Genomic DNA, 22,613 nt, shown 5'->3' on the forward strand with positions numbered 1-22,613 from the left:
TGGATAAGATAATTTCCTAAAAATGACTCAAAATGAAGTTAAATCAGGAGCTTTCATAATACCATTAGTTCGTCCAATAGTCCACACACCCAGGTTGTCCTTGTACCAGTTATATCTGGCTAGGTTTGTGTGTGAACTGAGGAAGATGTAGCATTAGTGACACTGACACTCGGTTATCCAGAAATTCCTGTTACAAGATTCCTGGAATCAGGAGGGAATAAACAGGAAATCGGAGAATACTTAAACCAGGATTTCTGTAAAACATGGGCATTTTGGGAATGGGTAACAATCCTATCAGGGAATGGTGTTTTGTACTGACCTGTCGATGATTCCACACATGTCGATTTGGAGCTCGCTGTAGTATCGATCTCCAAATCGATATACAGTTCCAAATGCATTGTATATTCAGAGTATAGGTTGTATATTCCAGAGTGAAGGCCAAGTGTTGAACACGGGAGATTTTCTAAGTATAAGTGTTATTCTGCTTGATTTCCAGTGTGTGTGGGCTGTGGACACAGAGCTGGTGCTGCCTGGCTCTCTGCTAAAGGTAGTTAAATGATGTGACAAGCCTTCCAAAAAGATTTTGCTGAGGGGAAGAAGGGAGAGGGGGACAGAGAGACAAACACAGAATCCAAACAGAGAAACAATGCTCTGAGGGAAGCTAAAGTGGAGGAGGAGAGTTCCCGCAGTCTGGTTAAGAAGCTCTATGCTTCTCTGAACTAAGCCCTGAGATCAAACGCTACTGGTCCAAAACAAATCTTGATACACATATGCACCAACAGTTACCCTTGCCTATCTAACTGCAATTAGGATTAGTCTCTGGAAAGCCAAGTAGTATTTATGATTAGGGCGAAGAGTTTTTCCTGGTCATGTTACACAGTCAGAAAAAAACCTGAAGTCCAATGTACACAAAACATGAAAGCTGCTCTTTCCATGACAGACTGACCAGGTGAATCCAGGTGAGAGCTATGGTCCCTTATTGATGTCACCTGTTAAATGCACTTCAACCAGTGTAGATGAAGGTGAGGAGACATGTTAAAGAAGGTTTCTTAAGCCTTGAGACAATTGAGACATGAATTGCGTATGTGTGCCATTCAGAGGGTGAATGGGCAAGACAAAATATTTAAGTGCCTTTGAACGGGGTATGGGAGTAGGTGCCAGGCGCACCGGTTTGAGTGCGTCAAGAACTGTAACGCTGCTGGGTTTTTCACACTCAACAGTTTCCTTTGTGTATCAAGAATGGTCCACGACTCAAAGGATAACTTGACACAACTGTGGGAGGCATTGGAGTCAACATGGGCCAGCATCCCTGTGGAACGCTTTCGACACCTTGTAGTCCATGGCCAGACAAATTGAGGCTGTTCTGAGGGCAAAAGAGGGTGCAACTCAATATTAGGAAGGTGTTCCTAATGTTTTGTATACTCAGTGTATGATGCATGTTGTTTTCTCTCACCTCCAAAGAAGAGGTTGTTTCCTGATACCACGGGGAAAGATGGGCTGGCATGAGCCGTGGAGTCTTCCTCTTTATCCACAGTGATGGTCAGATGACCTCTCCTTGCAGTTAGGTCTACTGAATGCCACAGGCCATCGTTCAGACCAAATCCTATGGACAGAAAGGAAATAAGAGTGTATTAGCTACCTATAATATAGGACATTATCCTGCTCAATTCAATATTTTGCACAACAGTCTTAGGGTGCAATAAGGATGTTTTTGTTTTTCCAGTGATTAGCTATTTAGGTTAATGAGATTGTGTTATTCTCAGAGATCAAAACTTCACAAAACAACAACCGTATGTTTCTGTTGATCTGACCTGCAGTTACGTCCACTAGAATTGTGTATCTTCCAGCCTTGTGTATCTGCAGCCTGACTCTGGCCTCACTCAGGTAGAGCCACAGGCTTCCCGCCTGCTGCTGGAGGTCAAAGGTTAACAGAAGGCCTGCTCTATTCCAGGTCCGGAACTGCAGGCTGATCGCCACGCCAACCACCGCCACGGCAACCCCGCCGCCATCTCTCTGCTGCTGTGCTGCCCCTGGCAACTGGAGAAAACTCTGCGCGCCGGCGAACGTCACGGGGACAGAGACTGGCTCAGCACATGTAAAGGTCACATTGCCCTAAAAAAAAGTGATATATATATATATATGTGTGTAATGTAATGGGAAAAAAACTAAATATGAATTAGTCCTCAGCAAGACGGTGAAATCCAGCTAAGGGACATCTGACCTGAGTCTATTGCGAATGGCATTAGAAGAGATCCATCTAATCAGCAAAATGTCCAGCAGGAGGACATTCATAATACATATCATAATGAGAGTCCTCAACCTTATAGGGATCTGAGGTATATGATCTCAGGACATTAGCAGGGCAAACAAAGACGATTGCTGTCATGCTAGCCAGGTTAAACCAGACTGAATTCTGCACTCAACCATTGTTTGTTTTGCTTCAATGAAACAATGGTGAGCCCAGCATTCAGTCTGGTTTAAGCTAGTAATAACATGGACCATCTTAATCAGGCTAGTCAAATGCAACTTTGTGAAGTTATGACTGAAATCATACTGTGTGTCTGTCTGGGAGTAGGGTCTAGCCATCTAATGTGTTGACCATTGTTGTTGGATGGTGGTTGTATAGTAATGATGGTTTCATGGTCTGCTGCTGGGCGAAAATGGTGTATTACAGTACTGTCTAGCTCAAAGTGATATCACAGCAGTATCTTTAGTATGACTAGTATGACTGTCACGCCCTGACCTTAGAGATCTTTATTTATTCTCTATGTTTGGTTAGGTCACGGTGTGACTCAGGTGGGAGAATCAATTTTTTCTATTTCTTTGTTGTTTTTGCCGAGTGTGGTTACAAATCAGAGGCAGCTGTCTATCGTTGGGGATCATATATAAGTTGTCATTTTCCGTTCGGGTTTTGTGGGGTGTTGTTTTCCGTTTAGTATAATGTGCCTGACGGAACTGTTGGCTTTTGTTTTTGTAGTCGTTATTTTTGTTTGAGTGATTCTTGACAAAGATCATGAACACTTTCCATGCTGCGCTTTGGTCCACTCTTCCTTACGACGACAAGTGTTACAATGACATTGTTGTACAGTAACTACAACAGGGAAACAGTTGTTTGCAGCAGCAGTGAAAGTGATATACTGCAACAGTGTGCTTACAGTATGCTACTGTAGTGAGCAGAATCTTTAACCACTGAAAAATAACAAAGAAATATGTCCTCAAAGTATATTCCAGAGACTGACGTCACTTTCATTTCCCTAGCATATTTATTACATTTAAACAAGTGGTCATATCTCATTTCTGGCTACTGGTATTCTCTGTGTTAGATGTGTGGGTGTTTATTAATTTCAGTTTTCCCGCATGAATTATTTCTGCTTATTCCTCCATTCGCTACTTCATTTTGGAGCAGTTAAGGTAATCATTTAGAAGACGGTAAAATGTGTTTAGGAGAGAGCTAAACACAATCTAGAGGGATTCAGACTCTCTGTTCAATGTACCCCCCTCATTAATGGACCAATCAACAGGAAAATAACCCATTTGTATTGAGGTGATTCTGTTATATAGAGGAGCAGCTAGATGCAGGGAGGTCTGATTTTCCAGCAGTTCACACAGACACAAGGTGCGCTATGGGATTTATAGTATCTCTGTTTCCTTTTAAATAGTTGTGTACTTTTGCGACTATTCCACCTGTTCAATTTTGCTCAATCAAGCTCAGCTAATGTATTTGAAAGAAAACAAATACTATTTGAATCCAGGTCAGCAGATAAATCCCAGATAATTCCAGGTTAGCCTAGTTAAATAAAGGTTAAATAAATAAAAAATAGAAATTATAAACCTATCACCTACAGTTCAACAGGCTGAGGTAGCAAACCCGGAGGATGGCTAAGGGCTGAAACAAGTTGGTTTTATACATTTTTTATCAACCTCCAAGAGTTGTTAAATGTTCTATTCAATTCAGTTTGCTACTTAATTCATGCACTTTGGTTGGAGAGTGATGTAGAGGTGATGTGTTCCCTCCCCTTTGCAAACGTACCGTGATGGAGACCTGCTGTTGCTGTTTGGCCAGATCTATCACGTTCACCTCATTCCAGAGCAGGTTCTCAAGGCACCCATGGAAGTTCCTCCTGGACATAACCCTCTGACTTCCATGGCACTGGACGCCACCATAGCTAATCTTGTGAAAGAACATCAAGCCAAAGTTAATATTCCAACATGTTCTTACCAATATCATGATATGGGAATTTGATATAGTAACACCTTCAACAAGTGGTGATAGACCAAATGAGATTGGAAATCATTCATTGATGGCATATGTTTAGGAAGGAATAAAAAGGTAACGTAAAGTAGAGTAGAGCAGGACAGAGCAGAGTAGAGTAGACGAGAAGAGCAGAGTAGAGTAGAGCAGGACAGAGTGGAGTAGAGAAGAGAAGAGCAGAGTAGAGTAGAAGAAAAGAGCAGAGTAGAGCAGGACAGAGCAGAGTTGAGTTGATGAGAAGAGCAGAGTAGAGTAGAGGAGGACAGAGTGGAGTAGAGAAGAGCAGAGTAGAGTAGAAGAAAAGAGCAGAGTTGAGCAGAGTAGTGTAGAAGAAAAGTGCAGAGAAGAGCAGAGTAGATGAGAAGTGCAGAGTAGAAGAGAAGAGCAGAGTCGAGCAGAGTAGAAGAGAAGAGCAGAGTCAAGCAGAGTAGAGTAGAGTAGAAGAGCAGAGTGGAGTAGAAGAGAATCGCCGAGTAGAAGAGCAGTGTAGAGTAGGGTAGAGTAGAAGAAAAGAGCAGAGTAGATTAGAAGAGAAAAGTAGAAGTTGAGCAAAGTTGTGAGGAAGAGTAGAGGAGAAGAGCAGAGTAGAGCTGGGTAGAGTAGAATAAAGGAGCAGAGTAGAGCAGAAGAGAAGGGCAGAGCAGAGTAGAAGAGCAGAGTAGACCAGAGTAGAGTAAAAAAAAGAGCAGAGTAGAGTAGGGCACAGTAGAAGACCAGAATAGAGTTGAGGAAAAGATCAGAAGAAAAGAGCAGAGCAGAGTAGAATAGACCAGAGGAGTAGAGTAGAGCAGAAGAGTAGAGCAGGGCAGAAGAGAAGAGTAGAGCAGAGCAGAGAAGAAGAAAAGAGCAGAGTAGAACAGAAGAGAAGGGCAGAGCAGAGTAGAAGAGCAGAGTAGAGTAGACCAGAGAAGAGTAAAAAAAAGAGCAGAGTAGAGTAGGGCACAGTAGAAGACCAGAATAGAGTTGAGGAAAAGATCAGAAGAAAAGAGCAGAGCAGAGTAGAACAGAAGAGTAGAGTAAAGTAGAGCAGAGCACAAGAGTAGAGCAGAGCAGAGAAGAAGAAAAGAGCAGAGTAGAGTAGAAGAGTAGAGTAGAGAAGAAGAAAATGGCAGAGTAGAGTAGAAGAAAAGAACAGAGTAGAGTAGAGTAGAAGAGTAGAGCAGAGTAGAAGAGCAGAATGGAAGAGTAGAGTAGAGCAGGACAGAGTACATTAGAGGAAAAGAGTAGAGCAGAGTAGAAGAGTAGAGCAAAATTGAGTAGAAGAGAAGAGTAGAGGAGAAGAGCAGAGTAGAGCATGGTAGAGTAGAAGAAAATAGCTGAGTAGATCAGAAGAGAAAAGCAAAGTAGAGTAGAGCAGAGTAGAAGAGCGAAGTAGAGTAGAGCAAAGTAGAGTAGAGTAGAGCAGAAGAGTAGAGTAGAAGAGCAGAGCAGAAGAGTAGAGTAGAAGAGCAGAGTAGAAGAGCAGAGTAGAAGAGCAGAGTTAAAGAAAAAAGCAGAGTAGAGTAGAGCAGAATAGTAGAGTAGAGCAGAGTAAAGTAGAAGAAAAGAGCAGAGTAGAGTAAAGAGCAGAGCAGAGTAGAGTAGAGTAGAAGAGCAGAGCAGAGAAGGATAGAAGAGCAGAGTAGAAGAGAAGAGTAGATTAGAATAGGACAGAGTAGAGTAGAGGAAAAGAGTAGAACAGAGTATAGTTGAGTGGAACAGCAGAGTAGAGTAGAGATTTTTATTAAACCAGGTAAATTGACTGAGAACATATTCTCATTGACAGCAACAATCTGGAGAATAGTTACAGGGGAGAGGGCATGAATGAGCCAATTGAAAACTGGGGATGATTAGGTAGCCATGACGGTATGAGGGACAGATTGGGAATTTAGCCAGGACAACGGGTTAACATCCCTACATTAAGTGCCATGGGATCCTCAGTGACCACAGAAAGTCAGGACACCCGTTTAACGTCTCATCTGAAAGACAGCACCCGACACCGGGCAATGTCCCCAATCACTGCCCTGGGGAATTGGGATATTTTTTCAGACCAGAGGAAAGGTTGCCTCCTACTGGCCATCCAACAAATTCTGGCTTCCCATAAAGGACCAACCCTGCTTAGCTTCAGAAGCAAGTCAGCAGTGGGATGCAGGGTGGTATGCTGCTGGCTATGAATTAGAGCAGAGCAGAAGAGAAGAGTAGAGCAGAAGAGACGAGTAGAGTAGAGTAGAGTAGAGTAGAGTAGAGTAGAGTAGAGTAGAGTAGAGTAGAGTAGAAGAGTAAAGCAGAGCAGAGTAGAGCAGAAGAGAAGAGTATGGCAGAGCAGAACAGAATAGAGCAGAGTAGCATAGAGCAGAGCGCAGAAGAGTAGATTAAATAAATTATCCCAATCTGTGTATTCAGGTAGGGACTACAATGGCAATGTACATAAATGTCTCAATAGGACTCATGTAGATTATGACCAGTAGCTCAACTGTGTTTCAATTTCAATAGAAACGTATTCCTATAGGCCATTTATTAAAACAGTCTAGAAATATTGTATGGAGGTTGGGTTAATCTTATTCATTAGCGGCCTTTAATGAATCCCTCTTGGAGAGAATTCAATGGCATAATCAACACCCGCGCTACAAAGCTATATTTATTTTGAGTGTGTGTCTCCTATGTGTTTAATTCGTACAGTAGCTATGAACACATCGGTTAGAGACAAATGGAGGGTAATATTTGAAAGAACAAGCATGCAGGAATGGTTTTGTGTGTGTGTGTGTGTGTGTGTGTGTGTGTGTGTGTGTGTGTGTGTGTGTGTGTGTGTGTGTGTGTGTGTGTGTGTGTGTGTGTGTGTGTGTGTGTGTGTGTGTGTGTGTGTGTGTGTGTGTGTGTGTGTGTGTGTGGAATTATTTGAGAAACAGGTCACAGACAACACACCTCGTTTATCTCGGAAGGACTGAGTTCTGCAGGAACCTGGATTTGCTGAGAGCTTTTGTCCACAGTGAAGTTGAGGTGGCCACTAAAGCGCTCGATGGCTACGTGGTGCCAGTGCTGGTCATCTAGAAGACTACCCAGTGACACAACCATGTGGCTCTCAGGACCAGGAGAGACACTTTTATCTGGAATACAACAGAGACACAGAAAGAAAACCATACATTAATCAGAGGAAAACGTGTTCTGGTAATAGTCTAATAGAAGTGTTTTCCTTTCTAGGACAGGCAATGCTAGAATAAGGAAATGCTGTACGTTTCAAGCAGTGGAAACTGGTGAGGCAAGGATGGCTCATAGACTACATAAAAAAAAATCTAATTCCAAAATCATGGGCATTAATATGGAGTTGGTCCCCGTTTGCTGCGATAACACCCTACTCTCTTCTGGGAAGGCTTTCCTCTAGATGTTGGAACATTGCTGCGGGGAAGTTCTTCCATTCAGCCATGAGAGCATTAGTGAGGTTGGGCACTGATGTTGGGCGGTTAGGCCTGGCTCGCAGCCGGCGTTTCAATTCATCCCAAAGGTGTTTGATGGGGCTGAGGTCAGAGATCTGTGCAAGCCAGTCAAGTTCTTCCACAACGATCGACAAACCATTTCTGTATGGACCTCGCTTTGTGCACAGGGGATTGCTATGCTGAAACGGGAAAGGGCCTTCCCCAAAATGTTGCCACAAAGTTGGAGGCACAGAATCGTCTAGAATATCAGTGTATGTTGTGCCGTTAAGATTTCCCTTCACTGGAACTAAGGGGCCTTGCCCAAACCATGAAAAACAGCCCAAACCATTATTCCTCATCCAGCAAACTTTACAGATGGCACTATGCATTCGGGCAGGTAGCATTCTCCTGGCATCCGCCAAACCCAGATTTGTCTGTCAGGTCCCCCAGATGGTGAAGCGTGATTCATCACTTCAGAGAATACATTTCCACTGAGTCCAATGGCAGCAAGCTTTACACCACTCCAGCCAATGCTTGGCATTGAGCATGGTGATCTTAGGCTTGTGTGCGGCTGCTCGGCCATGGAAACCCATTTCATGAAGCTCCCGACAAACAGTTATTGTGCTGAAATTGCTTCCAGAGGCAGTTTGGAACTCGGCAGTGAGTGTTGTAATCGACACATGCTTCAGCACTCGGCGGTCCCGTTCTGTGAGCTTGTGTGGCCTACCACCTCACGGCTGAGCGGTTATCGCTCCTAGACGTTTCCACTTCACAACAACAGGACTTACAGTTGACCGGGGAAGCTCTAGCAGGGCAGATATTTGACGAACTGAGCTCTTCAGTAAGGCCATTCTCCTGCCTGTAATTGTATTTCGAGATTGCATGGCTGTGTGCTAAATTGTATACACCTGTCAGCAAAGGGTGTTGCAGAAATATCTGCATCTACTCATTTGAAGGGGTGTCCACATACATTTGTATATATACATATATAGTGTAGTTATGACTGGAATGGAATGGTATATTACACATGGAAACCATGTTTTTTGATGTGTTTGATACCAATCCATTAATTCCATTCCAACCATTACTGTGAGATCGTCACCACTGGTTTCCAGTGTTTAGGTCACCACATACATCAGTAAGAGAGATGCCAGTCAACTACTCAATATATCAATCCACATGGCTTCATCTGTGCAATCAACCGAAAATGCGTCTGCAATCACGCGCGTGTTGATTTTGTTTATCCCCACCAGACTCGTTCATGACACGTAAGTTAAAATACCAAAACCAATTGTGAACCAAACATACTGAACAAAAATATAAATGCAATATGAAACAGTTTCAATGATTTTACTGAGTTAAAGTTCATATAAGGAAATCAGTCAATTGAAATAAATTCATTAGGCCCTAATCAATGGATTTCACATGACTGTGTATACAGCTATGCATCTGTTGGTCACAGATACCTTAAAAAAAAAGGTAAGGCCGTGGATCGGAAAATCAGTCACTAGTCACTTTAGCAGGGGTGTAGCCATGGGTGGGCCTTGGAGGGCATAGGCCCACCCACTGCGGAGCCAGGCCCAGCCAATCATAAGTAGTTTATTCCTAAAAAGGGCTTTATTACAGACAGAAATACTCCTCAGTTTCATCAGCTGTCTGGATGGCTAGTCTCAGACAATCCCACAGGTGAAGAAGCTGGATGTGGAGGTCCTGGATTGCTGTGGTTACATGTGGTCTGCGGTTATGAGGCTGGTTGGACGTACTGCCAAATTTTCTAAAACAATGTTGGAGGCGGCTTTTGGTAGAGAAATTAACATTAAATTATATGGCAAAATCTCTGGTGGACATTCCTGCAGTCAGGATTTCAATTGCACCCTCCCTCAAAACTTTAGACATCTGCGGCACTGTCTTGTGTGACAAAACTGCACATTTTAGAGTGGCCTTTTATTGTCCCCAGCACAAGGTGCACCTGTGTAATGACCATGCTGTTTAATCTGCTTCTTGAAATGCCACACCTGTCAGGTGGATGGATTACTTTGGCAAAGGAGAAATGCCCATTAACAGGGATGTAAACAGATTTGTGTAGAGATTTTTGAGAAATAAGCTTCTTGTGCGTATGATACATGGGACCAACGCAATATTTTGCATTTACAGTTTTTTTGTCCTGGAAAATAAACATTGTGTTGTTGTTTTACCTGAAATGCATATGGTCCTTGTTTTATGTTGCTGGATCTTTGTATAATTTTGACTCATGTTAAGTCATATAAAAAAATCCTGTGTTCTCCACTCTGACAATTAATCCGCAGATAAAAAGGGGAAACCTAGTGCATTCTTCTTCTTCTGATTTTATATGGCAGTTGGCAACCAACTATAAGGAGCATTACCACAATGAAATGGACTGGAGTGTGACCCTCGTTCATCTTTCAATCACCCACGTGGGTTTATTCCCCTAAAAAACAATGAGGAGATGGCAGAGGCGGGACTTGCAGCACACCAAACATGTAAAATAGAACCAAGTTCTATTTTAGCACCTGGCTAGGCAGAAGCCCATTGATGGGCATCAGAAGTTTCGACGAAAGGATTGAATAGCATATACAGTATTTGTACATTTATTTTGCAACGCCTGCACACGCAACGCGTGCGGTGTGGTAGGCATGTAAGTGACTTAGTGAAAAAACCTTTATCACAATCCATGACTTAATGGCCCATACCAAAAAGTGAAAATGAAGATACATGAGTGTGCTGCCTTTGAGAAGACAGACGTCATAAGGTTGTCTTGAAGGCTCAGTGTTTCAATGTTTTAAACTACAGTAGCTTTTTAACTGTATTTCTGGCATGAGACTCGGGATATCTGGCACTCTATTCCCTACATAGTGCACTACCTTTGAAGTAGAGCACTATATAGCAAATAGGGTGCCACTTGGGAGACACACAGCCACATTGAGAACCCATGAACTTCACAGTCATTTAATTCTTGTTCGGGACTGTCTTGTACAGTATAGCATACCAACCATACTGGCTAAAGAAAGAAGCCCAATAAGTAATTATGCATCATTTAAAAAACTGCAGCTTGTAAAAGACAGCAGGAACTCCAGCAGGTCCATCTTTACAGTCCGCAACCTCACAACATGTTGGGCGAATTTTGTTGTCTTGCAGTAAATAACAAACCTGGGTTCAAATACTATTTTAAATATTTCAAATACTTTAAGCATTTGCTTTAGCCTGCCTGGAGTGCTAGATGGGTGGGGTTCTGAGGTTTTGGGACTACTATTGGTTCCATTGTACCAGGCAAGCTCAATCAAGCTTCAAATAGTATTTGAACCCAGGTCTGGAAAAGAAGCAGTGCAGTACTGTGGTGCCAGGGATGAAGGAATGAGTGAAGCAAATGCACTCCGTAATTAAATATGTATTAGACATTCTTCGGAGAAGCTGGTTATAGCGGAGCGGACTGCATCCCAAATGGCACCCTAATCCCTACATAGTGCACTACTTTTGATCAGAATTTTAAAGGGCCCTGGTCAAAAGTAGTGAACTATATAGGGAATAGTCATTTGGGACGTACCTAGAGGCTACAACATCATTAAGAGAGAGAGACTTCTGCAAATGATGAATGTGTGTCACTTTAACACATCAATTATGTAGAGGTTATTTGTATGATGTCAGATTAGTTGAGAAGAGAGATGGGATGAGACACGATTAAGATGCCTTGAGGTCGAGCTTCACAAACAAATAAATATCCATCTGTTGGTATTGATTAACTGAGATCTCTTCATGGCAGAGGCAGTTTGGCCCATACCTAATGCGTTCCAAATGGGACCCTATTCCCCAGGGTCAAGGGTCAAAATTAGGGACAGTATACAGGTGTAGGATCTCACCTAATTTCAGTTTGTGACAAAACAAGCAATGTGTAGAGAATTATTGTACGATCTAAACCGCTGTTTAGATCTTTTCAATAATAAAAAATAATAAATTTAAGCTAGTGTACACGGAAGTAAAGGACTGAAAAACAAAACGGAACGCATAGAAATTGCACACATAGAACATATCTAGACTTGCTTTCAATGAGCATGACAGATCTATAACTCACATTTACACGTGAATTTGGTCAGATCACCCCCAAAAATTACATATTGCAGCTTTAATTATAATCTGCATAATAATTCACATTTCCCGTTGCTGCAGCATTATTTTACTGCTGTAGCAAACCGGCCCAAATTAAGATCCTACATCTTTAGGGAATATGGTGCCACTTGAGAAGCAGACCTAATCCCCATGGGCAGATGTGAGGGAGAAGTCTCATGGCAGAGTTCGAGTCTCAGAGAGACATTATTTGTGCTAGTGTCAAACTTTCAGAACTCTCCGTTTGATCAATCTTTCAGAGGGTTTTGTTTTTTAGTTTTTTTTGAGGGGGCAGTAGATCAGCTTTTTAGTATTAGAAATAGATTGTGGATTCCATCAATGTAATTGTCTGCATAATGTATAATCTGCCATACACCCTTCAGGTACACTCAACCCCTCTCATATATCTCTGAAGACCATCCAGTTTTGATTTCTATTTGCCATATATTTTTTAACTGTGCTGTACCAAAAAAGTTCTGAACCCATATACTTTTTACGGACACAGTATATTTTACATTAGTTATCTTGTCGTTTTTAGTCCCATCCAGTTTTTCTATTTGCTATATATTTTTCAACAGTACTGTGATGTTTAAAAACATTTCTGAACCAGTTTCTACAGATTGTAAATTAAAGATTAAACATTTTTGCTAAGATTGTTATATTATTCTTCACATCAAAATCTGCAGAGCTGGGATGGTTGTATCCCCCATATATAGTATAATAATTTAAATTCAGAAACTCAAAAGGTGTTTTGGTGTATCAGTTCATAAACCATGTGTCATGGAATGTGTCATTTTCACAACTATTTTGCAAATCTATATGGCACAGCTGTCCATTTTTTGCTCCTTAAATGAAACTTGTATACTTTTTTTAATCACATTTTTATTTTATTCTTACCAATTTTGGTCTTTACTGTTCTATACATTATAATAAAATAACCCAAAGTGAGTGGTTGTAATCTGAATAAAGGGAAAAAGGCCATTCTTGAACATGGGGTGAGACATTTTTACTAATCTGTTAGAGAATCAGTTTGGATTTATGTATAACTTTTGTATGACTGATGCCTTTAGCGAGAGGTCTATTGCTTTAATATTTAATCATTTCTGTGCTATTCATTATATAAATAGGCCTGTTTAATTCTGTCTGGATTGCAGTCCCAAATAAAAGTGAATATGTTTTGCTCATATCTTTAAAAAATAAATTCACTAGGTGTAGGCAGGGCCGTAAGTAAATAGGTAAACTGGGATATGACTTAATAAGGGTGATTTTTCCACAAATATTTCCTTTTTCTTGGTAGCAAGATCTTATCTATTTTTGCTAACTTTCGATTAAAATGTATTGCAGTGAGATAGTCCATTTATTTTTTTCGGATATGAATACTATTTCCACTTCACCGTCAGACCATTTTATTGGTAAACTACACAGTAATGTAAAAGTTATGGTTTTTAGTGATCCAATACGTAATATTTGATGGCCCTCAAATCCATTTATCATAATTTAGTTTAATCCAGAGGTTAGAAAATGATCTATATTCTCTATGAGGCTGTGGAGGTATTCTAATTGTGGATTTAAAAGGAAACAAATTACCAGCGTACAATGACACCTTTCGCAGTTGCATTCCGAAAGTACTCAGACCCCTACACCTTTGTTACGTTAAAGCCTTATTCTAAAACTGATCAATCTACAACAATACCCCATAATAACAAAGCAAAAATACATTTAGAAATCTTTACTAATTTATTAAAAATAAAACCTGAAATATCACATTTACATAAGTATTCAGACCCTTTACTTGCTGAAGCACCTTTGGCAGCGATTACAGCCTTAAGCCTCCTACAAACTTGGCACACCTGTATTTGTGGAGTTTTTCCCATTCTTCTCTGCAGATCCTCTCAAACTCTGTCAGATTGGATGGGGAGCGTCGCTGCACAGCTATGTCCAGGTCTCCCCAGAGATGTTTGATCGGGTTCAAGACTGGCTGGGCCACTCAAGGACATTCAGCGACTGTTGGATTGGCTGTATGCTTAGGGTCGTTGTCTTGTTGTAAGGTGAACCTTCACCCCGGTCTGAAGTTCTGAGTGCTCTGGAGCAAGTTATCATGAAGGATCTCTCTGTATTTTACTCCGTTCATCTTTCACTCAATCCTGACTAGTCTTCCAGTCCTGGCCGCTGAAAAATATCCCCACAGCATGATGCCGCCACCACCATGCTTCATCGTAGGGATAGTATTGGCCAGGTGATTAGCGATGCCTGGTTTCCTCCAGACGTGATGCTTGGCATTCAGGCCAAAGAGTTCAATCTTGAGAATCTTGTTTCTCATGGTCTAAGAGTCCTTTAGGTGCCTATTGGAAAACTCCAAGTGGGCTGTCATGTGCCTTTTACTGAGGAGTGGCTTCCGTCTGGCCACTCTACCATAAAGGCCTGATTGGTAGAGTGCTGCAGAGATGGTGTCCTTCTGGAAGGTTCTCTGATCTCCAGGAGGAGCTCTGGAGCTCTGTCAGAGTGACCATCAGGTTCTTTGTCACCTCCCTGACCAAGGCCATTCTCCCCCAATTGCTCAGTTTCCCCAGCAGTCTGCTCTCGGAAGAGTCTTGGTGGTTCCAAACTTTTTCCATTTAAGAACGATGGAGGCCACTCTGACATTTTTAAGTACCCTTGTGCCTCGACACAATCCTGTCTCGGAGCTCTACGGACAATTCTTTCTACCTCATGGCTTGGTTTTTGCTCTGACATGCATTGTCAACTGTGGCACCTTAGGTAGACAAGTGTATCTTTACAAATAATTTTTAATCAATTGAATTTGTCACAATCTCCAATCAAGTTGGAGAAACATCTCAAGGATGATCAATGAAAACAGGATGCACCAGAGCTCAATTTCAACTCTCTTATTAAAGGGTCTGAATACTTATGCATATAAGGTATATGTTTTACATTTTTAACATATTTGCAAAAAAATGTAAAGCCTTGTTTACGCGTTGTCGTTATGGGGTATTGTGTGTAGATTGATGAGGAAAAAATGTATTTAATCAATTTTAGAAGAAGGCTGTAACGTAACAAAATATGGAAAAAGTGAAGTGGTCTGAATTCTTTCCAAATGCACTGTACACCATATACACACACTCACAATATATTGACACTTTCACACAAAACCCACACACATGCACACACACACGCACAAACTTTTACACTCATCATTTGATCCTGCTACTCTGTTCTTTATTTTACTCTTATTACAATCAACCCTGATGCCTGATCACTTTACCCTGCCTTCATGTACATATCTACCTCAAATACCTCATACCTCTTCACATTGATGTGGTACTCCCTATATATATTTTATTCCTTTCACGTTAAAGTCTACACCAGTTGTATTCGGCGCATGTGACAAATAAAATTTGATTGACTTTTGACCAAGGGCCATTTGAGACGTAACACTTACATAAACCATGCTGGTGAAATTCTGCCTAGGTACAGTGATGCTAAAGGAGCCAGTTTGGAAATAGAAAAATAGATGGGCACACAGTAAAGTACAGCAACCTTATATTATCTACACAAACTCATTTGTCTAAATGGCCGTCTGAAAACTGCCATTTTACGTACATGTCTGCTGTTGACCAGCAGAAATGCAGATATCTTATTTAAAGGGGAAACCATGAAAGCCATAGCTCTTCCTAAGGTTGGGTAGTGAATGCCTTGTGTCTCTGCACAATCAGTCTCATATAATCTCACTATATTTGATGGAGAATAAACTGGAGTACTCATGGGGACAATCTGAAAACAGCATAACTTAATTGTATTGCACATGTTACTGTCGTTTGCTGCAACTTTAAATCAGATTACCAATGATGGCAAAAAAAATCTTATCTAGATACAGGCCGTTTCAATTATTTCAACATGTCATACTCAAATTGCTGTGATCGTAAACACTTGCTCTAAAACACTGCATATACATAACCTACAATCAATTGTGCAAAAAAAAGCTGGAGAAAAAAACAGCTACCCAGCTACAGTACATGGCAAGGAATACACCTTGTGCTTAGTTCAGTGAACCATAAAAATGTAATAGGTCAACATATAATCATTGACAAACTTAAAGTCATTAAGAATGATGGAGAAGCATGTTGAAATGTTCTGACGGATACTTGGACTGTGATATTATGACTGTACTTTCAGAGGAAAACTAATCACATGTTATATTGATTATAATAAAACGTCTGGTTCGAACCCTGATTGGCTGACAGCCGTGGTATATCAGACATTATAATCTGGGTTGGTCGAGCCCTGTATGATGTAAGATGGAGCCGGAGAGGATGGCTGCCGTTACAAGGCGACAGGACCAGACTGATTACCAGGACGTGTACTCCGAGAATGCACTGACCAACTGGCAAGTGTCTTCAATTACATTTTCAACCTCTCCCTGTCTGAGTCTGTAATACCAACATGTTCCAAGCAGACCACCATAGTCTCTGTGCCCAAGAACACTAAGGTAACCTGCCTAAATTAATACCGACCCGTAGCACTCACGTCTGTAGTCATGAAGTTTTTTGAAAGGTTGGTTATGGCTCACATCAACACCATTATCCAGAAACCCTAGACCCACTCCAATTTGCATACCGGACCAAACAGATCCACAGATGATACAATCTCTATTGCACTGTACACTGCCCATTCCCACCTGGACAAAAGGAACACCTATGTGAGAATGCTATTAATTGACGACAGCTCAGCGTTCAACACCACAGTGCCCTCAAAGCTCATCACTAAGCTAAGGACCCTGGGACTAAACACCTTCCTCTGCAACTAGATCCTGGACTTCCTGACGGGCCAACCCCAGATGGTAAGGGTAGGTAACAACACATCCGCCACTCTGATCCTTAACACGGGGGCCCCTCAGGGGTGCGTGCTCAGTCCCCTCCTGTACTCCCTGTTCACTCATGACTACACGGCCAGGCATGACTCCCACACCATCATTAAGTTTGCCGATTACATAACAGTGGTAGGCCTGAACACCAACAACGACGAGACAGCATATAGGGAGGAGGCCAAAGACCTGGCCATGTGGTGCTAGGACAACAACCTCTCCCTCAACGTGATCAAGACTAAGGAGATGATTGTGTACTACAGGAAAAGGAGGACCGAGCACGCCCCCATTCTCATCGACGTGGCTGTAGTGGAGCTGTAGTGGCTGTAGAGCTGTAGTGGTTCCTTGGTGTCCACATCACCAACAAACTCACATGGTCCAAGCACACCAAGACAACCGTGAAGAGGGTACATCAAAACCTATTCCCCTTAGGAGACTGAAAAGATTTGTCATTGGAACTCAGATCCTCAAAAGGTTCTTCAGTTGCACCATCGAGAGTATCCTGACTAGAGGTTGACCGATTATGATTTTTCAACGCCGATACCGATACAAATTATTGGAGGACTAAAAAAGCTGATGCCGATTAATCGGCTGATTTTATTTATTTATTTATTTGGAATAATGACAATTACAACAATACTGAATGAACATTTTATTTTAACTTAATATAATTCATCAATCAAATCCATTTAGACTCAAATAAATAATGAAACATGTTCAATTTGGTTTAAATAATGCAAAAACCAAGTGTTGCAGAAGAAAGTAAAAGTGCAATATGTGCCATGTAAAAAAGCTAACGTTTAAGTTCCTTGCTCAGAACATGAGAACATTTGAAAGCTGGTGGTTCCTTTGAAAATGAGTCTGCAATATACCCAGGTAAGAAGTTTTAGGTTGAGGTTATTATAGGAATTATAGGACTATTTCTGTCTATACCATTTGTATTTCATATAACTTTGACTATTGGATGTTCTTATAGGCACTTTAGTATTGCCAGTGTAATGTATAGCTTCCGTCCCTCTCCTCGCCCCTACCTGGGCTCGAACCAGGAACACATTGACAACAGCCACCCTTGAAGCGTCGTTACCCATCGCTCCACAAAAGCCGCAGCCCTTGCAGAGCAACGACTCCAAGTCTCAGAGCGAGTGACGTTTGAAACGCTATTAGCGCGCAACCCGCTAACTAGCTAGCCATTTCACATCGGTTACACCCGCCTAATCTCGGGAGTTGATAGGCTTGAAGTCATAAACAGGGCAATGTTCGAAGTATTGCGAAGAGCTGCTGGCAAACGCACGAAAGTGCTGTTTGGATGAATGCTTATGAGCCTGCTGCTGCCTACCACCGCTCAGTCAGACTGCTCTATCAAATATCAAATCAGCCTTAATTATAACATATTAGCACGCAGAAATACGAGCCTCAGGTCATTAATATGGTCAAATCTGGAAACTATAATTTAGAAAATCTAACGTTTATTCTTTCAGTGAAATACGGAACCGTTACGTATTTTATCTAACGGGTGGCATTCATAAGTTTAAATATTCCAGTTACATTGCACAACCTTCAATGTTATATCATAATTACGTAAAATTCTGGCAAATTAGTTCGCAATGAGCCAGGCGGCCCAAACTGTTGCATATATCCTGACTCTGCGTGATATGAACGCAAGAGAAGTGACACACTTTCCCTAGTTTAATATTGTCTGCTAACATGAATTTATTTTAACTAAATATGCAGGTTTAAAAATGTATACTTCTGTGTATTGATTTTAAGAAAGACATTGATGTTTATGGTTAGGTACATTCGTGCAACGATTGTGCTTTTTTCGCAAATGCGCTTTCGTTAAAATCATCCCCCTTCTGGCGAAGTTGGCTGTCTTTGTAAGGAAGAAATAGTCTTCACAGTTCGCAACGAGCCAGGCGGCCCAAACTGCTGCATATACCCTGACTCTGTTGCACAGAACACAAGAGAAGTGATACAATTTCCCTTGTTAAAAGAAATGCATGTTAGCAGGCAATATTAACTAAATATGCAGGTTTAAAAATATATGCTTGTGTAATTTTAAGAAAGATGTTGATGTTTATGGTTAGGTACACATTGGTGCAACGACAGTGCTTTTTTCACTAATGCGCTTGTTGAAATCACCCGTTTGGCGAAGTAGGCTATGATTTAATGATAAATTAACAGGCATCGATTATATGCAACGTAGGACAATCTAGATAAACTAGTAATATCATCAACCATGTGTAGTTAACTAGTGATTATGTTAAGATTGTTTGTTTTTTTATAAGATACATTTAATGCTAGCTAGCACCTTACCGTGGCTCCTTGCTGCAGTCGCATAACAGGTAGTCAGCCTGCCGTGGAGGCAATCTCCTCGTGGAGTGCAATATAATCAGCTATGATCAGTGTCCAAAAATGCTGATTACCGATTGTTATGAAAACTTGAAATCGGCCCTAATTAATCTGCCATTCCGATTAATCGGCCGACCTCCAATCCTGACTGGTTGCATCACTGCCTGGTTTGGCAACTGCTCGGCCTCCGACCGCAAGGCACTACAGAGGGTAGTGCGTACGGTCCAGTACATCATTGGGGCCAAGCTTCCTGCCATCCAGGACCTCTTTACCATGTCAGAGGAAGGCCCTAAAAATGACACTTGCCAGCTGATCAAACTAGCCACCCTAGTCTGTTCTGCTACCGCATGGCAAGTGGTACCAGAGCGCCAAGTCTAGGTCCAAGAGGCTTCTAAACAGCTTATAACCCCAATCCATAAGACTACTGAACATCTAATCAAATGCCTACCCAGACTACTTGCATTGCCCCCCCCCCCCTCTTTATGCTGCTGCTACTCTCTGTTATTATCTATACATAAGTCACTTTAATAACTCCACCCACATGTATATATTTCCTCAATTACCTTGACTAACCTGTGCCCCCACACATTGACTCTGTACCGGTACCCCCTGTATATAGCCTCGTTATTGTTATTTTACTGCTGCTCTTTAATTATTTGTTACTTTATTTTTTCTTAGAACTGCATTGTTGGTTAAGGGCTTGTAATTACCACAAGCCCGTTCTCCTCAATTAAGGTGCCACCAACCTCTTGTGTGGCTGACATAATCTCAACTCAGTTGGATACAGTTATCAACCCACTTCCAGAATGCACTGGAGCAGGTCACATTGACCCTCATGTATTTGCATCCAATAAATATTACAGTTGACAGTTAAGAATTGGAGTGAAATATGAGCCAATGGTTCACAATATAAACAGGCATTTTGATTAATGTAAACTACAGAGGGAATGGAATGGTTTTGCATACCGGAAATAAATCTTGGCAATCCATTTATTTCATTCATTTCCACATACAGGCAGCAAAGTTGCTGCAAACAGCTTGTGTCTGTCTGTCTGCTCCTTGGAGGGTGAACAGCCTAGGTTTTTCAATGTGAGCACTGCAGCCATATTGATTGCACAGGCTTGCCTCATGAAAAGCCTTGGACCAAAGCTTTGTTGCGACTGTGTGTACATACAGTATGGCTGTGCATGTACATATACTGTATTTGCGTGTTTGGATAGATGTATGGGCAATAATGGTGTATGTGGAAGAATGGTATTGTGGTTTTCCTCAACAATAGGTGTATAGGTTATGTGTAGAGAATTCAATATTTATCCATTTTCACAACAAAGCCATATGTATGTGTTTGTGTGTGTACTTGTTGTTTACATATGCGTGTGAGTTTGTGAGCATGCACATGCATACATGTTTGAATGTAACTGACAGAGCAGATACAGGGGGTGGCATTTGCATAGTGCTATAGCAGTTCTCCATGTTCTCTATAGAGGGTTCCTGCCAGAGCCTGTAGTCACAGCTTTAAAGTACAGTGTGCCCCTATAGCAACGTAAATCTGTCCTTTCCCCAATCCTCAGAGAATCAGAGGAAGAATGGCCTGCCACCCCTCCTTCACACAGCCATTACAAGACCCTGCCACCCTCCCTCACTCTCCCTCACACAGCCGTGATAAGGCCCTCTTACAAATGGAACTCACTGATTACCTCAAAGAGGAAGACCAGGACTGCATCCCAAATAGCACCCTATTCTCTATATACTATAGTGTACTACTTCGTCTAAATAAGTGCACTACATAAGGGAATAGGGTGCCATCTAGGATGCACCAAGGAGAATAGCGTTTAATTTAAGGCTAGCCATCACAGTAACACAAACTGTGCAGAGAAAGCTTCTTGACAGGGGAATGACAAGAGTTACAAGGCAATAGTAAACTGCAGAGAGGTCAATCCCCCCAGATAACCATCTCTGTCTACTCTACATTGTTATGGTCATATTGTGACATCCATCAATGTTGAAGGTACGAGAGGTACAGTATGCTGGTTACTGTTGCTTTCCAGGCACTTTTACTATCCTATATAGAGGACTCAATGTCAATGCTGTCCTGTATTGGGACTGTTTCTTATCAGGATTTGACTTGATTCTTGAGTAAATGGCTGCTTAATTATAGCTTCAGGTCTAATACACAGTCAGAGAGGTACTGACCTAAATTATGCAGATAATTCAACTTTGCATTAAAACCGAGGAAGAGTCACACTAATTCAATAGACACAACATTACATTCATGTGAGAGAGAAGAGAAAGACTGAGTGAAAGAGACAGACAGAGCTTACATTGGTAAATTACAGCATGAAACAAATTGGAAAGAGAGGGGGAGGAAGAGAGGGGGAAGGAGAGAGGGGGAAGTAGAGAGGGGGGAAGGAGAGAGGGGAGAGAGGATAGATGTAAAAATAAGAAAAAAACTGATAAATAATATACGCTATTTAGCAAACACTTTTATCCAAAGTGACTTACAATCATGCATGCATACATTTTAGGTATGGGCCTTCTTGGGGATTGAACCCACTATCCTTCTGTTGCAAGGGCCATGCTCTATCAACTGAGCTACAGATGATAAATAACAAGGTAACCAACTGAAATCTATTTGACCTCATTTCTACCACCATATGTGCACCTAAAAAAAAAAAAACTCTGGACAACCTTCACTCCACACACAAAGCTCTCTGTTGCCCTTTATTTGGCAAATCTGACCATAACTCTATTCTCCTGATTCCTTCTTCCAAGCAAAAAGTCAAACAGAAAGTACCAGTGACACAATCAATGTGGAAGTGGTCAGTTGACGCGGATGCTAAGCTTACATGACTGTTTCGTTAGCACAGACTGGAATATGTTCCAGGATGAATTCGATGGCATTGAGGAGTTTAACACATCAGTCAACGGCTTCATTAATAAGTGCATCGATGACGTCTTCCCCACAGTGACGCTACGTACATATCCAACCAGAATCCATGGATTACAGGCATCATCTGCACTGAGTTAAAAGCTAGAGCTGCTGCTTTCAAGGAGCGGGACACCAATCCGGACATTTATAAGAAATCCCGCTATGCCCTCCAACAAACCATCAAACATGAAAAGCATCAATAAAGGACAAAATTGAATCCTACTACACCGACTCTGATGCTTGCAGGATGTGGCAGGGCTTGCAAACTATCATGGATTACAAAGGGAAACCCATCTGAAAGCCTTTTTCTTATTTTATTTCATCTTTATTTAACCAGGTAGGCTAGTTGAGAACAAGTTCTCATTTGCAACTGCGACCTGGCCAAGATAAAGCATAGCAGTGTGAACAGACAACACAGAGTTACACATGGAGTAAACAATTAACAAGTCAATAACACAGTAGAGAGAATTAAAAAAAGGGAGTCTATATACATTGTGTGCAAAAGGCATGAGGAGGTAGGCGAATAATTACAATTTTGCAGATTAACACTGGAGTGATAAATGATCAAATGGTCATGTACAGGTAGAGATATTGGTGTGCAAAAGAGCAGAAAAGTAAATAAATAAAAACAGTATGGGGATGAGGTAGGTAAAAATGGGTGGGCTATTTACCGATAGACTATGTACAGCTGCAGCGATCGGTTAGCTGCTCAGA

General features: G+C 41.5%; 1 protein-coding gene across 4 annotated transcripts in view; it reads right to left on the reverse strand.

The window, feature by feature from the left end:
• The window catches only part of cntnap3 (contactin associated protein family member 3), a 221,017-nt gene that overhangs the window by 110,392 nt on the left and 88,012 nt on the right, over positions 1-22,613 (reverse strand). For all 4 annotated transcript variants that reach the window (XM_052458344.1, XM_052458342.1, XM_052458341.1 and 1 more), the window contains exons 6-9: positions 7,154-7,335; positions 4,031-4,171; positions 1,812-2,112; positions 1,454-1,603 (exon numbers count right to left, since the gene is read on the reverse strand). In XM_052458344.1, coding sequence (XP_052314304.1) covers positions 1,454-1,603; positions 1,812-2,112; positions 4,031-4,171; positions 7,154-7,335 — 774 coding nt within the window. The remainder of the gene's footprint in view (positions 1-1,453; positions 1,604-1,811; positions 2,113-4,030; positions 4,172-7,153; positions 7,336-22,613) is intronic.

This window comes from Oncorhynchus keta, chromosome 12, assembly GCF_023373465.1.
Source record: "Oncorhynchus keta strain PuntledgeMale-10-30-2019 chromosome 12, Oket_V2, whole genome shotgun sequence".
Lineage (NCBI taxonomy): Eukaryota > Metazoa > Chordata > Actinopteri > Salmoniformes > Salmonidae > Oncorhynchus > Oncorhynchus keta.